Source organism: Eumetopias jubatus, unplaced genomic scaffold (assembly GCF_037043125.1).
Source record: "Eumetopias jubatus isolate StellerSeaLion01/CBP00866 unplaced genomic scaffold, mEumJub1_p1.0 scaffold_7, whole genome shotgun sequence".
Classification (NCBI taxonomy): Eukaryota; Metazoa; Chordata; class Mammalia; order Carnivora; family Otariidae; genus Eumetopias; species Eumetopias jubatus.
In genome coordinates, this window is record NW_028274813.1 from 47,621,277 (window position 1) to 47,637,678 (window position 16,402).

Genomic DNA, 16,402 nt, shown 5'->3' on the forward strand with positions numbered 1-16,402 from the left:
AGTTGAGTAAGTTTTAGAGGATAATAAAGCACTTTACACAAATGAGAACATCTGCAGTCACCCCAGGAATGATAAAATTACAGGCCTCTGAATCCTCATGCTTCTGGGCACTGGCTGATCACCAGCTGGAAGAAGGAAGATATTCCCTACCATTTCTATAATACCATCAGTTACATTCAGATTTTTATTTCCCTTTAAACATAACTCATTGGAGGACTTTAATGTACATTATGGCCACACAGTGCAGCATGAGGGGGGAATCTTCAAAAGTTTACAAAAAACTTTTTAGAGAAATGAATTCAAGAAAAACCATAAACTCTCAGGGAAGGTAAACAGAATAACATAGAAGTTAACAAAGATGATTTTGAGTTTTTCTTATACACAGAGCTTGACAGAGAGAAAACTCGGCATTTGTCAAATGAATGAGTGAATGAATGAATGAATGAACAAACGAACAAGGAAGCAAAATTACATGTGCCTGGATTCAAATCCCAGCCTCACCAGTATTTGACCTTGAATACTTTATTAATTTACCCATCTTTAAAATGAGGATAATTATGCCCACCTCTTTTTGTTATCACAGGGATTGAACTAGGTAATCCATGTAAATAAATAAACCCACTGCCTAAAACAGAATGAACACTTAACAAATGACAGTCATTTTAAGAGCTCTCCTGGGACTGATTTAGCTAATTCCTGGCCAAATAGATCTAACAATTAAATCACCTCAATATATTTCATAATAGGTCATTCTTCATGTATTGGTTATATTATAAATCTGTATTCTATTGAGTCTCTGTGAAACCAACAGTGTATTACACCGCAGACATTCCCTAAAATTATTCTTTATTTTTAACTTAGGATATGTTTTCTGCTAATAAGCAGACCTCTCAGATGGTGTCTTTTTCTGTTTGGGCTGCTAAAACAAAATATCACAGACTGGGTAGCTTATAAACAATAGAAATTTATTTCTCACATTCTAGACGCTGGGGATTACAAGATCAGAGTGTCCACAGGTTTGCCATGTGGTGAGGGTCTGCTTCGTCATAGATGGTGGCTTCTCATAGTAACCTCACAGGGTGGAAGGGGGCAAAGAAGGCTTCTTGGGCCACTCTTATAAATGCATTAACCCCATTCATGAAGGCTCTGCCCTCATGGCCCAATCACCTCCCAAAGGCCCCACCTCCTAATACCTTGAGGGTTAGGATTTCAAGATATGAATTTTGGGGAGACACATTGAATCTATAACAGATGGTATACTATGATAAGCAAAGTCAAATTCATAAAGAGAATACTTGCTGCTCACTTTGACATGTCCATAGCCCTGGCCCAAGGCTACTGTGACTTTCAGCCAGATGTATACAAAAATTCTGGAAAGGATTTTTATGTATTTTTATATATTAAATTATGCGTGGTACTGACAATCTTTTCTAACAGTTTCTCAACAACTATTTGGTATTAGCGAATTCTCTTGGGACCCATAAATTGGATACATCCTGCAGATACAGATAATGTTCCAAGTCCACATGAAGAAATTCTATGGCTGTAAACAGAGTACATATGCCTTTGGATGCTCTGGACTTAGCTAGTTAAAAACCAGATTAAAAAGAAATCATATAGCATTTGTGGTTAGCATAACTTTAAATAACAATGAGAACCCACCCCCCAACAATAATCAAGTGCTGTTTTCATTGCAACTGAGGAAGGTTTCGGAAAGATAATCTAGTTTATTGGACTATTTCTCCAAGGGCAGGTTATGGGCCATTTTTTACTGGGCAACAAAATGCTTTTAAATTGTAAATGTTGCTGCATATAATCAAGTTATATCTTTTTCGTAAGATGAAAAATGGAAGATTTCTTAGACCTTGGAAAGAGTTTTTGCCATTTATTTATGAATCACTCAGCAAAAGGCAGTCATGTACTATTTCAAATAAGCTGCTATCTCAGAATGTCGCTGTCACTTGACTCAAAGATTTTTCTTTCTTTTTTCGGGGGGCGGGGAGGGAGTTCCTCCTCTTCCTACATCATCAAGTCAACAATTCTGTGGGCAAGGGACAGGACAAGATATGTTCATCAATATTTGGAGACAGAGAAGAAGGGTGCTTAATATATGAGGACTAACACTAGATCTCGCCCCATCCCCCTACCTGCACCCCTCCACCAGCACCATCACCCAACGCACTTCACTGGAGGAAACAGAAAAAAACCACCATTCTGAAGCTGTGGTAAATGCTCAGGCCACGTGACACCGAATAATGCTGTTTGGATTCAAACACTGAGACTCTGCAGTGACATAGTGATTCATCTACAGCTAGTTTACTAAACTGTGGGCACTGAGAAATAGGCAACCCGTATTGAGCCAAAGGTACTGCTGGCCTCGCGAAAGCTCAGCCAGGTGCTGAGAGTAGGGTGACAGCACAGCTTTGAGAGGCAGGGAGAGTGAAGAGGGGAGAGAGGCACGTTCACACCATAAGGTTCACACCGCGCCGTGAGAAAGCCTCTGGGCCGAGCCTGAATTTAAAGCGGGAAATGAAGGGGCAGAGATTTTAACTAATACACTGAACCTGTACATCGGTCACCTAGCTTCAATCTCACGGCAACACTAAGAAATTGGTATTATTAATCCCCTCGTAGACCCGAGGGACTGAGGGTGAAAGCAGCAAAGAGGCTCTTCCTGGGACTTATGCCCGGCGCGCCAGACTCCCAGGAGGGGGGAGCGCCCGGGCCAGGCTGCACCGCGTTCCTGGAGGGGAGAAAAGCCCGGCTGCGGCACAAAAACCGAGGCCTGGGTGAGGCGCCAACGCAAGCTGCCAGCAGCGGAAGGAGAGGGGGCTCTCAGGCGCTCAGCCCTCGCCGGTGGTAGGTCGGTGCGGAGATCAGAGCTGGAAGCCAAACGCAGACAGTTGGCGAGAAGCACCAGCCCCCTCCGCCGGCCTACTAGCTGCGGGGAGGGGTTTCTCACGCCCCCTGCTCCTGGGTGACTGCACCGGAGGTCGGAAGGAAGCGGGGCGAGGGGATGAGTCAACCCGCCTAATTCCTACTTCCCGGTCCCTCGCCTCCGCACGCCGGCCCCCTCCCGAGATCTAGCAGCCGGGAGCGAAGAGTCGCTCATCCTCAGAGTCAGCTACCAAACCCGATGTGGCCGCAGAAGAGAGGTGAAGGACGGAGCGTGTGGCCAATGAGAGCTTCGCCCTCTCGCCGCCGGCCAATGGGCCGCTGTTTACAGGGTAGGGCGGGACTCGAAGGGGGCGGTCCCGGGCTGGCGCGCGGCGTCGCGGTCCGGTGGCTCACAGAGACAGTGGCTCGGAGACAGAGCGCCTCACAGGGAGTCGGCGCCCAAGCGACGCGGGAAGGCGCCACCGCCGCCGCCGCTGGCCAGGGTGCTGGATACGACAGGCCGGTCGACCGCTTCGCCAGCTCAGGCACCCGTTGCAGCTGCCGCGGCTTCGCTCCCAGCCCGGTCCTCATGGAAGAGATGGAAGAAGAGTTAAAATGCCCTGTGTGCGGCTCCTTTTATCGGGAGCCCATCATTCTGCCCTGCTCTCACAATTTATGTCAAGCGTGCGCCCGCAACATCCTGGTACAGACTCCGGAGTCTGAATCCCCCCAGAGCCGTCGGGCCTCGGGCTCCGGGGTCTCCGACTATGACTATCTGGACCTGGACAAGATGAGCCTGTACAGCGAAGCGGACAGCGGCTATGGTTCCTATGGGGGTTTCGCCAGTGCCCCCACTACCCCGTGCCAGAAGTCCCCCAATGGCGTCCGCGTGTTCCCCCCGGCTATGCCGCCACCGGCCACCCACCTGTCACCGGCCTTGGCCCCGGTGCCCCGCAACTCCTGTATCACCTGCCCCCAGTGCCACCGCAGCCTCATACTGGATGACCGGGGGCTCCGCGGCTTCCCCAAGAACCGCGTCCTGGAAGGGGTAATTGACCGCTACCAGCAGAGCAAAGCCGCAGCCCTCAAGTGCCAGCTCTGCGAGAAGGCGCCTAAGGAGGCCACCGTCATGTGCGAACAGTGCGATGTCTTCTACTGCGATCCATGCCGCCTGCGCTGCCACCCGCCCCGAGGGCCCCTAGCCAAGCACCGCCTGGTGCCCCCGGCCCAGGGCCGCGTGAGCCGGCGGCTGAGCCCGCGCAAGGTCTCCACCTGCACAGACCACGAGCTGGAGAACCACAGCATGTATTGCGTGCAGTGCAAGATGCCTGTGTGCTACCAGTGCTTGGAGGAGGGCAAACACTCCAGCCATGAAGTCAAAGCTCTGGGGGCCATGTGGAAACTGCACAAGGTGAGTCCTAAGAAAACCCACCCCTAACTCCCCTCGCCTCCGATCCTCCGGTTTTGCAGCAGACGGTCTCCCTATTGCGCACAGTGCATCCCAGTGGGGGTGCAATGCAGGTTCTCCTGTATCTGCTTCCCCCGTCTGGTGCACTGCAGAAGCGCAGGGGGACCTTAAACCGAGCGCAGGGGGAGTTGAATATCCCCAGAGAGCTGTTGCGGGGATGCCTGAGAACCGGTCTCCCGGGGAGCACTGCCTAGCACGGGGCGTCCCAGCTCCGCGGCGGAGGCGCAGCCTGCGGTCGCCGCCGGGCTGCTGGAAAGCGCGGCGTAACTGGGCCGAGGCACGCCAGAGCCCGGGGCTGCCAGGAACGCTCCAGGGCAGATCCAGCTGCGGTCCCCAGGAACGAAATGGGGGCGGTGGGGCGGCGCGAAACGCCGAAGGCTGGAGCTGCGGGGTAGGCGGGCGCTGTGACTCGCGGCGGGGGCGGGGAGAACTCCGCGGGTGGAATACTGATGAGTCCTCCCTGGGCCAGACCGGGTGTCCGCGCTGGAGCGGGTGCGGGACCGGGTGCTTTGCCCCCAGGCGGCGGAGGTGGTGCAACCGAGGAAAAAAAGAATCCTGTGGTCGCCACGGCAACAAGGCTTGATGGCTGCGGGTCCTGACCCTGCCTGGGGGTAGGGACCTGGGGCTGAAGTAGCAGGACCAGAGGTTTCTGTGTGGTCCTGAAAGCTAGGCAGATGTGTATCCCAGGGTAACCGCATCCTCCCAATCGCCACACACGAATTTGTCCAGGATTCAACCCTTTTCCTCTTTCAGTAGTTGTCTTTGAAAGCTTTGGGGCACCTGTTACCAACAGATTTATCTTTCTGGTTTCTTTTGATGGCGCCTCCACCAAAGCCAGCTTCAAGAAGAGTGCCTTTAACAACGTTTAGGTAAACCGCTCCTCTGCTCAGAATTCTCCATTTGTCCCCCACATTTCTTAGACGGTCCCTAGAATGGTCCACTAGGACCTGCTTGACCTGTTCACGTTTGGCCTCATCGACCTCATTTCGTCCCACTCATTCCCTTTGCTCCAGCTGCACTGTCCCTCAACCAACATCAGACACCTTCCCGCCCCCGGGCCTTTGCATTCGCTGTTCTTTACGATTGGAACAGTCTTACCCAATAAATACCTTGTATTCGAATGGCTCACTCTCTTGCCTCCTTAGATTGTTGCTCAGATGTCATCTTTGCAGTGAGACCCTTCTGAACACAGTTGCTGCCTCTAGTCTCAGACACCCCTAACTGGCATGCTATGTATTGTAATTATCATGTTACTTTTGTATTTATCTATTGCTCCTCTCCACACATACTAGAAAATAAGCTTCATGAGGAAAAAGATCTTTATAATATTATGCCCACCCTGCTTAGAAGGAAGGGAACCACTCTTGAGGAGATGTGTATAAATTTCACTTATAATTTTTAAATAATTTGCTTGGTTGGGATGCAAAGGGTAAGGCAGGGATTCAGGATTAATGTAGGGAGATTTTCTTCACATCATTGAGTTGCAAGCCCAAGGATCAGGTAGGGCAGTAAAGATGGTGTTCAGGCCTCAGCTATGCCCCACTAAGGGTTTCCCAGCATTTCTTGGAGACTAGAAAGGCTAGTCTCTGAGAGAGACCATAGGATTCAGGCTGGAAGAACAAGAAAAGAAATATGGATATCACCTTTTTTCAGCAATCAAGGAGGTTTTCTCAATTCAGTCTTAATTGAATGTGACCCGTGTTTATGGTTATTTGGGTTCTCACATATAACCTATTAAATCTTATTCGTACTGATGGAAATTTAAGTCAGCACAAATTTGAGCCCTATTAGGCATATGCATCTATTTTTAAAACAATTTCAATTTAACTTTTTTAAAATGATATTTTATTTTGAAAGTTTTCAAAACTTGAGTTCAGGGCCAATTTTTTTCTTCATGTTATGATTTCACTCTTAAACTGCTAACTATAGCCTATGTTAAGTTACTTTTCAAAACTATCCTTGGAACTAAGAAATTAATCACCCTGACTGAAAAAAGAACTTAAGAGTCATGCACTCATTAGGATGGTCAAACCACAGCATTATTTTTCTGTGAAGAGTCTATACTTTATCCATTAAAACCAAAAGCAACCTTTTAATCTTTGTCAAGCCCTGTATAGATTTGAAATGTTAAATCACTCATTTTATGGGTAATGGAAATTGTGAGTGGACACTGGTGTGGACTGGGTTGAAATTTGGATGTCTGTTAAAAAACCAATAATGTCAAAGCCCTTGAGACATGACATGTAAGACATGTAAGTAAGCTAGAAAAGGAAGGTTTGTTTGTTGAAAAAAAAATTTCTTCTCTGATCTTTTGCACACTTTTTCCAAAATAGTGAATAGGTATAATTTTTGTTCAATCAATATCAGAATTATTAAACTGCCAAAAAAAAATAAGGCAGAAAGATGACAGATTTTAACATTTGCTTACCGTCTTAGGTGAACAACAAATATTACTCCCCCATCTTATATTCTTAATAAAATAGTTAATGTGTTAACGCTGGATTTTCTCATATAGTCTGTGTATGTTCTGTTTCCACAACAGCCCATGGGACAGAATTTCTATGCCCTTCAAAACATAAGAGAGCAAAGAATTACATTAAGTAGTTTCCCCAAAGTTGGGCACTAAGTTATCAACACACATTATTACTAGACCTGAAAGTTTTCATTAATGTTCTACCATATTAATTAGTCATTTCTGGGGATAAAAAATTCTGTGAATAAGTATTTCCCTCGAGCTCTAAGTCATCATCTTACACATTTAAGACAAAATGGCTGAAATTTATTTTTAAAGACGTTTTAAAAACAACTGGTTGAAATTCATTAGTTGTCAGTTGACCAAATTAAAATACTTCTCACACATATATGACTTTCAAAATCCATGAAAAGTAATACTGCATCAAGTAGCCATATAAGACAAATACCTGGTAACAGTTTTCATTTAGTAGGAGCACTTGCCATATTCCTTTATCCAACTTAGTTTGGTATAAAGAATTGCTACACAAAAAAATCATTTTGTAGATACTTTCAGATAGACAATTGGAACAATTATTACTATTCTGTAATTTTAGCAATTCACATTTCTAAATCTAACATTATCCTCGAATTCCTGGTGTGTTTTATCAATCTCTGAATCAGTACATTTGAAACCATTCTGTTGTATTTGTGCTATTGAGCAAAGATTTTCTTTTCCTTTCTGTACTAACCACTCTGAATTTTGTCTCAAATGTTATTTTTCTCTTAGAAGATTTACAATTTAAGGAACATTTTATTTTATTTTTTAAAGATTTTATTTATTTATTTTAGAGAAAGAGCTAGGGTGTGGGAGTGGGGGCGGGAAGCAGCTGGGGAGGGAGAGGGACAAGCAGACTCCCACCCTGAATGCAGCACCCCGGCAGGACCCAGTCCCACAACCCTGAGATCATGACCTGAGCCTAAACCAAGAGTCAGATGCTCAACTGACTGAGCTACCCAGGTACCCCAGTGACATTTTAAAATAAACTATCAGTTATGCTTTCATTTTCAAAGTATTCTGGAAAAAATATCTGCTTTGTAGTATGTTGGTATCTCATCAAGTATTTGTGTAGCAAAATGTTATTTAATGTAACCAAAATGGTATTTGGTTAACTATCAGCAGTAAACACAATATAATCTAGATGTTCCTATGATAAATATAACAGATAGCAGATCTTCATTTTTTTTATATTTTTTAAATTTACATCTAGTACAGTCAGAACATTCTGTGCACAGTGATGCAAATGTTAAGGATAATGTATCAGAGAAGTCAGTTGTTCCTCTTTGTACTGAGGCATAATAGAAAGAGCTAGATGACAGGGGATCCCATTCCAGACCTAATGCAGCCACTGACTTCCATTCTTCCTACACACAAATCTATATTTGTGGAAATATTTTGGAAAAAATAATTTAAATGCATATAACTTACTCATTTCAGTTTGGCACAAGAGAAAGCTTTATATAAAACAGTTGTCTCACTAGTCAACAATTATTTCATAAGACCTCATCCCCTAATTTGGGATATTTTGCTTGCTCCTTTCAGAGCACAGGGTGCAGTAAAAGGCTACTCTTGAAGGTAACCCAGAAGGGTGAGCCACAGCCTCATGAGTCCAGAGAATATTCAGTTGAAGTAAGCTCAAGGACTAAAAACACTACACAAAGATTTATTTATATATTAAACAAAGGCATTTTGTTTTTCAGTAATGATGCTAAAATGATAGTTGATATCACTCAGTTTTTTCAGATTCTCCAATGAAGACAGTGTTATCCCTCTGAAGTAGCAGAAATTGTTCTTCCCGTATATACCATGAAATGATGCTACCAATTGAAATTTCAGGTCAAGTCACAGTTTGCATAAAGAGAAAATTATCATAGCTACCTGTTATTGACTAATAAGAATAATGCACAGTCAAAAATTATCCTTACTTTCAGTACAGTAAATTCTCTCATCTAAGTATTTCTCAAAATGTGTGTATGCATATAACTCAACCTTGGCTCAGAGGAGGATAGAACCCATTACATGGTAAAAAATTAAGAACAAGATAGTTCTAAATAATATTGTTATCAATTTTATCAGGGACTCTTGGTTATAAGGAACAGAAAACCCACTTAAGTGATCTCAGAGGATTTCGTGGGGAATGAAACAAATCAACTCTCAAGGAAAGCAGAAGTGGAAAGCTAGAAACTAAGTTTATTTTCTGTTATCAGTCAAGTTGGACTAAGTTATGCTACAGTAACAATTTCCTAATCTCAGTGAATTACAACAGTATGTAATTTCTCACTCCCCTCAGCACCCACTGAGAATCGGCTGTGGCCCTTCTCCACATCTTCCTATTCTTTTTTTTTTTTTAAGATTTTTTATTTATTTATTTGAAAGAGAGAGAATGAGAGAGAGAGAGAGAGAGCATATGAGAGGCGGAAGGGTCAGAGGGAGAAGCAGACTCCCCACTGAGCAGGGAGCCCGATGCGGGACACGATCCCAGGACTCCAGGATCATGACCTGAGCCAAAGGCAGTTGCTTAACCAACTGAGCCACGCAGGCACCCCACATCTTCCTATTCTTGAACTTCAGCTGAAAGAGCATGTTTGCAACATGCCAACCTTATGATAGAGGGTGGAGAACAAAACAGAACTACTCAATGGCACTTCAAGTTTCTATTCAGATGTGGTGTGTCATTTCTGCTTGTATTGATGGGCTAAAATAAGTCATGTGGCCATGCCTCCCTGCTGCAGGAAATATACTGTTCCCACAGAGAGAGGCACTAGATCAGGACCCTGTAGTGGGGGCTTAGAGAATATTTTGAACAAATAATACAATGTGCCACATATTTAACTCTTACCAGTGCTTCTGTCTCTTGCAATGGGCCTCTTTGGCCTGCACAAGACCTGATGGACTCTTCCGGCCCCAAGACAGCATGACATTTCAGGTCAGGTGTCCACTGGCATCTAACTAAAGTGTCTCTTCACCTTTGCAACTTTAGAGAAAGAATCTGATTGGTTCAGTTTGCGTCAGGTAATGATTGATGACTGTCTGGACCATGACCCCACCCCTCTGGTGAGGTGGATGTAGACTAGGCTGAGACAAGTGAGGCACTCACCTCAGGGGCAAAACTTAATTGGGCACCAAAACTCAGTAACCAAGATAAAAAAATACTGTAATGCAATATCTTAAAAAATAAAACTGAATGCAAGAAATCCATGATCAACAAAATGTCAACATTTTAAATAAAGGCAAGATCAATAACAGTGCCATGCTGAGCCATATTGCACCGAGTCAAAAGGAACAATCAATAATATCGGTCCCATCTTTGTTTAAAATTTTAACCTTTGTTCCTAATAGAATCTTTGCATTGATTTTTGTTTTTAAAAAATACCACATTAAAATAGTATTGATGTTGATTCCAGAGGTTTTTGGAACTCCCTTAAATTCCACATCTCAGGAGAGTGCCTCACTCCCCTCCCCCCAGTCCCAGTCCTGACAGACAGAGTCACTTAGTACAACACCTAGCTCCCAGTTTACTGTTCAGCTGGAGAAAAGCTCCAGGCAGAATGCTTCAGAAAGCAGCGGGGGCAGGGAGGGACTGACCAGCATTCTGGTAGGGTCTCAGAGGAAGCCATGCTGGGTGCAGAAGAAAGCCCTTTTGATCTACTTGGATCTTCTACGTTTTAGCCACAGCACTGATTTCTTGAGCTGTTTTGACAGTGAAGCAATAGAGTTGATGATGATGAAAAAAAGGACAGAAAAGTATAGAGAACACTGAGAGCTGGAGCTCAGAGCTTGCTCTCCCCAGCAATGCTCCAGCACCAAGTGGTTTGTGTTGTTATATCTGTTGCATACTCTGGTGAACGTGGTCATGTCAGAGCAAAGCAGTCCCTCATTTTGCTTATGTTTGAGTGGAGGAAGGAGGACAGAAGGTGTCATAACATGATTTTGTATTCACTTTGAGTACGAAATCATGTGGTTGGGCTGGGAGTGGGAGAAAAATAAAACCACATAGCTTCCTGTCAGTAATTTTATCTGTTTATTAGAAGGAAAGAAGAGCGTTAGTAACCATGGAGTTCAGTGTTTTGTGTTTTTTGTCTTTTGGCTTCATACCAGCAGTGCTTTTCTTGCTCTAGTTAAATGTTTCCCTCCCCACCATATTCCTGCCTCTGCCCGAGACAGGAGTCCTGCCCTGTGATTCTGGTGGGCTGCCAATCCAGCGCCCTGCCTTACCTGGCCAAGCGGGAGGGCATGGGACATAGGCCTGGCCAATTGTCATACCGTATCCCTCTGGCCAAAGTGATTAATTTAAAAGATTAGCACGTAACTCAAGCCAGTCCAATCTGAGTCCTTTTCTGAGATTTATATATACTGACTCAGAGACATAGGAGTCTTGCTTTCCTCTGGGCGTGCTGCAGCTGGAATAATAAAAGCCAGGAGCTATCTGCGTCCATGCCTCTTCCTCCTACCAACTGCATCAGTAGAAGAAAATAAGGCAACCCACAGAAATGCAGAGCTGAGAAATGGAGAGAGAATTCTAAGAACAGTATTTGAGCCTCTGGAACCCATCATGAGTGAGGCCGGCTACCCCTCCTGCCTTTTGAGTTACTCGAGTCAATAAACCTCCCCACCTTTTTTGCTTTAGCTAGTTTGTATCGGCTACTTTTTTTTTAAGATTTTATTTATTTATTTGACAGAGAGAGAGACAGCAAGAGAGGGAACACAAGCAGGGGAAGTGGGAGAGGGAGAAGCGGGCTTCCCGCAGAGCAGGGAGCCTGATGCAGGGCTCGATCCCAGGACCCTGGGATCACGACCCGAGCCAAAGGCAGACGCCCAACGACTGAGCCACCCAGGCGCCCCTGTATCGGCTACTTTCAACTGAGAGGTCCTCACTTATAAAAGCATATGAATTAACACATGTGAACATTTGTATTTGAAGATATTCATTCTAGATATTGTCTCTAGAATACTATACTTAGAAGGCTGCATTCTGATGCCAAAAAAAAACCCACAAAAAACAAATGGAAAGAAGTTTCAATTCAATGAAGCAGAAATCATATGATATTTAATCTAATGCTGTTTCCCCATTCACTAATGGTGTAGTCTGTACTAGCGTATTGAGCAATAGGCTGGACAGGGAGGTTCTGAAATCAAACTTCTGCCAATAATCAATTTTATTTGTTTTCAAAGGCAGGAAACCTCTGAAGACATACATCTTGCTTTGACCTGTTCTCTAGGTCAGAATTTCTCAAACTGTGTTCCCAGAAGTTTCCATACTTAAATAATTTTGAGACTCTCCACTCTAAACATGTTTCTGGTGGTTCACATTGTACATTATTATATCAATGTACTGATCCATTCTGCAGCAAAGAAACCTGCTTGATTTAATCTAGAATTTCTAAACTTATTTGACTTTGGAAACTTTTTATTTATTTATTTTCTCATTTTTCCCCAGCTTTATTGAGATATCATTGACATATAACATATGTAAGTTAAAGGTGTACAAAGGGATGATTTGATACGTGTGTATATTGTGAAATGATTGCCATAATAACGTTTGTTAGCACCCCCATCCCCTCACATAATTACCTTTTTGTATGTGTGTGGAGATAACTTTTAAGAATTACACTCCTAACTTTCAAGTATATAATACTAGTCACCGTGTTGTATATTAGATCTCTAGAACTTATTCATCTTACAGCTGGAAATTTGTACTCTTTGACCAACATCTTCCATTTCCCCAATCCTCAACCGCTGACAACCACCGTTCTATTCTCTATTTCTTTGGGTTCAGCTTTTTTTAGATTCCACATGGAAGTGAGAACATATAATATTGGTCTTTCTCTGACTTATTTCACTTAGCATAATGCCCTCCAGGTCCATCGATGATGTTGCAAAAGGCAGAATTTAAAGGAAATTCCTTAAATTCTTTAAAATTTATGGCTGAATAATATTCCTCTGTGTGTGTATGTGTGTGTGTACCACATTTTCTTTATCCATTCATCTGCTGATGGGCACTTAAGTTGTAGAAACTCTTTTATTAGTGCTAAATGAGTTTGGGAAACAACACTATTCTAGACAATGATTAGCTAATAAGTCATTCTTAATTTCTGGTGTATGGAGTAGACTACTCTAAAACTGGATAAATGTCCCAAATAAGACTATCTTATTTGGTTGTAAACATAAATTGGTTGTAAACAGCGGTTGTAAACATAAATCTTATGTTAATCCTTAAAACAAGTATTAAAAGTTAAATTAATTAAGTAAAATCCCAAATAAGACTATCTTATTTGGTTGTAAACATAAATTGGTTGTAAACAGCGGTTGTAAACATAAATCTTATGTTAATCCTTAAAACAAGTATTAAAAGTTAAATTTATGTTATTCTTTGAGTATTAAAGCCAAAGATATAGGTAAAAGCAATTAATATAAGTTTTGTAGTGTTTATATACATATGTTCAATATATGTTACTTCTCATTTTACTGTAAATAACTGAAAAAAATTAGTTTAGGCTTCAGTAATACTAATGTAATATAATTAGAATTAACTGCTTTGATCTGTTTTTGACTATTTTTAGGCATTGTGTACATGATGCCAAATGACTTATTTGATTGGGTTTGCCATTAAATTGTGGTAGATAGAAATAGATTGTTTTTAAACTACTTATTAAAACAGAAAAGATGAGTTAGCTTAAAGGTTAAAACTCTACAGGTGCTCCTGTGAGAGCATATAACAACAATTTATGAAAGTTAAAAGAGCAGTGCTTTGCTAATATTTTCAAAATGACATTTGGAGTCAGTTTGTAACCTTGGAAGAAGAGTTAGTGATAAAATGGCCCACAGCAGTGTACCTAGATTATTAAAGACGATCTAGGTTTTGTCAGCAGCATGTCTAATGTATCCCGAAAGACATCTCAAAGCCAAAAACACTTCCCCCCGGGGTGTTCTCGCAAGCAGTTTCTTCCCAACCCTAAACCGGACCCTTATCTTAAACTGAAAACTATCTCAGAGTGAGATTATTCAGAAAAACCCAAGCAGAATGCCCAGAATGCACTTAACACATCATCAGGGAAATCATCACAATTTTACTTCACTTTGGTTTAGTCCTGGCTTTGCCATCTTTTTAACTTGTATGGCTTACGGTGGCCACGGATCCAGCCATAGTCCCATCTGCCTAAGTTACCTCTTCTTTCTTGACCTGCATGGCCTTCCAGGTTCTCCATGGAGCCCTCTCCCTATCCAACAGCCCTGCCCTCCAGCATTTTCTTAAACTAGACCTTCAGATCAACTGAGCCAACCTCACCAGCCTCGCAGCAGACCAGCCTGCCATCGGGAAGCTGAAAGCTGCTCCCTGTAGCCCCCTAGTCACTCCTGCACCAGCGGCACTCCACTCAGTTGGGTTGAATGAGAGACACATTTTTTTCTTAACTGTAGAAAGAGAGTTTTCTTCATTTTGACTCACTCATTTTATGCTGACAAATCAAGAACACTTGTCTTGAGTTTCTAGTCGTGAATAAATAAGTATCACTGACTTTCCCCTCTTCCTCAACATGCCTGTCCTGAAAGACTCACTTACCCATGGTCTCAACTCCTTGCACCTGAATATCTGAAACAGATGGGGTCATTCTCAGTCCCATTCCCTTTCACAATGTGTTCCCAAACTCTCTTCTATCTTCTGTCCGCCCATCTCCTTAGCTCCCATCTCTGAGTTCCAACACTGAGCGTCCCCCACTGTACTATAATTGCATATGTTAGAATCTTCCACTGGACCCTATGAACTCAAAGTCGTAGATTATTTCTTATCTACCTTTGTTTCCTCCATTAATGCTTTTAGTAGATGTTTGAAAAGGTTTAATGAAGAAAAGAGTCAGTAAGAAGATTAATGATTAGCAGAGTCCACTATTTTAAATTTCTCATATTAGCCCGATAATAATGGTGAAATTTGAAAGCCTTCAATTTTATACTTTTGTTAAAAACTTACTGAGAACTTACTACATGTCGGGAACTGTTCTAAGCTGTTTCCAGGCACTTTCTCATTTAATCTTCAGAATTCACACATATATACCTATGAGAAAACTGGGGCACAGACAGATCGTAAAGTCATACTGGTTGTAAGAGGCAGAGCCAGGGTTTGAATCCAGGCTGTCTGACTCCAGAGTTCACAGACTGAACCGCTATTCTGTCCTACCGTCTGATAATCACAGGAAATGCATGACCTAGAAAGCACCGTTTTATGGTCCTATAAATTATAATGGCATAACAAGTAAACTGAGTTCCATTAGTTCTCATGGATGAAAATTACTGAAAAATTAAGTCATTTGTCCCCTAAGTTTCCTTGTGACAAAATAAATTTAAAAAGGAAAATATGGGGCAGAGGGAAGTGAAAGACAAGTAGGTTGAGTATTTTATAGACCAGATCCTCGGAGGCACACTGGCTAGGCCAGATTCCCTTGGGAGGGGTCTGTCCTGCCTCCTTGTCAGAGCCTGTCAAGCAGCAGATATGCAGTGGGGTTCTATCAGCTCAGCCATTGATTTATTGTTCTCTTGTAACAAAATTACCATCTTAAAATTTATAGACAGAAATGACATAAAAGTTTAGGTTGAGGGTTTTCTTTTGCATTTTCAGCATCTTTATTTCTGCGGATCTAAAACATTTATAAGTCTATCTTGGAAAGCACAAAAATATGTTGAAACCCATAAAAAAAGTATCTGTTCTGTTTGCTTTCCATTTTTTTCTTGGGTCTTTTGCTGAGGTGGTTAAAAGAAAATACATACATTCCTTTTCAAGAATATATGCCTGGCCCGCCTTTTCCATAAATACAAAAAGGAATATGTGAATTGGAAAAGCCTATTGTTCAAGAATGGGTTTAAGCACTGCCAAATAAAGTTTGTTTTTCATAAGCCTTGCCTAGAACCAGAACTGTGTGTTTTATACTCAGAGCTCTGCTCAAAGAAGAAACTGTTCCTTAAAGAATTAGCTTTGGAAGGAGAATGCTAAACATTGTTCTTTGGTGTGGGAATAGCCACCTTCTGTCATTAGCCAGTACACATAGATGGTTAATTCTCATCTACTGCTGATTTATTCATGTGAAGCTGACTTTCCAGCCAGATAGTATCAATTCCGCTTTATTGAGATTTTTGTTCATCCTCTCTTTACTCTTACTTTGCTTGCAGCTTGCATTTTAAGAAGCAACTGTTGGACACCAAATACTTACTTCTCTCTCCCATACTCCAGGAAAAGCCGGGGAGAGGGCCATGTTGCTCTGACCCATGATGTACATCAGTCTAAGACATTATTGAATCTCTGAAAAAGCAGGTTGCAGAGGGAAGTAAATGTGAATATAGGGGATCAAACATTTTCTATCTAAGTCAGCTCTTCTTCATAGGCTTTTTGATTTTGTAGGGAGCAAATGCTTGGAAGGTCAAATATATACAGGCTCAACTACAATTACAACTCACCCAAAGCCAAAGGGAAATAACTCTATAATATAATCTACCATTCTTTATCGTCTGTACTGTAATTTCTTATCATCGCAACAAACAACCAATAGCTGATTTTCCTA

General features: G+C 42.5%; 1 protein-coding gene across 21 annotated transcripts in view; it reads left to right on the plus strand.

Moving 5' to 3' along the window:
* Positions 1–3,466: 3,466 nt before the first annotated feature.
* Positions 3,467–16,402, plus strand: part of TRIM9 (tripartite motif containing 9) — a 106,552-nt gene continuing 93,616 nt past the window's right edge. For all 21 annotated transcript variants that reach the window (XM_088024593.1, XM_088024600.1, XM_088024594.1 and 18 more), the window contains exon 1: positions 3,467–4,288. In XM_088024593.1, coding sequence (XP_087880719.1) covers positions 3,467–4,288 — 822 coding nt within the window. The remainder of the gene's footprint in view (positions 4,289–16,402) is intronic.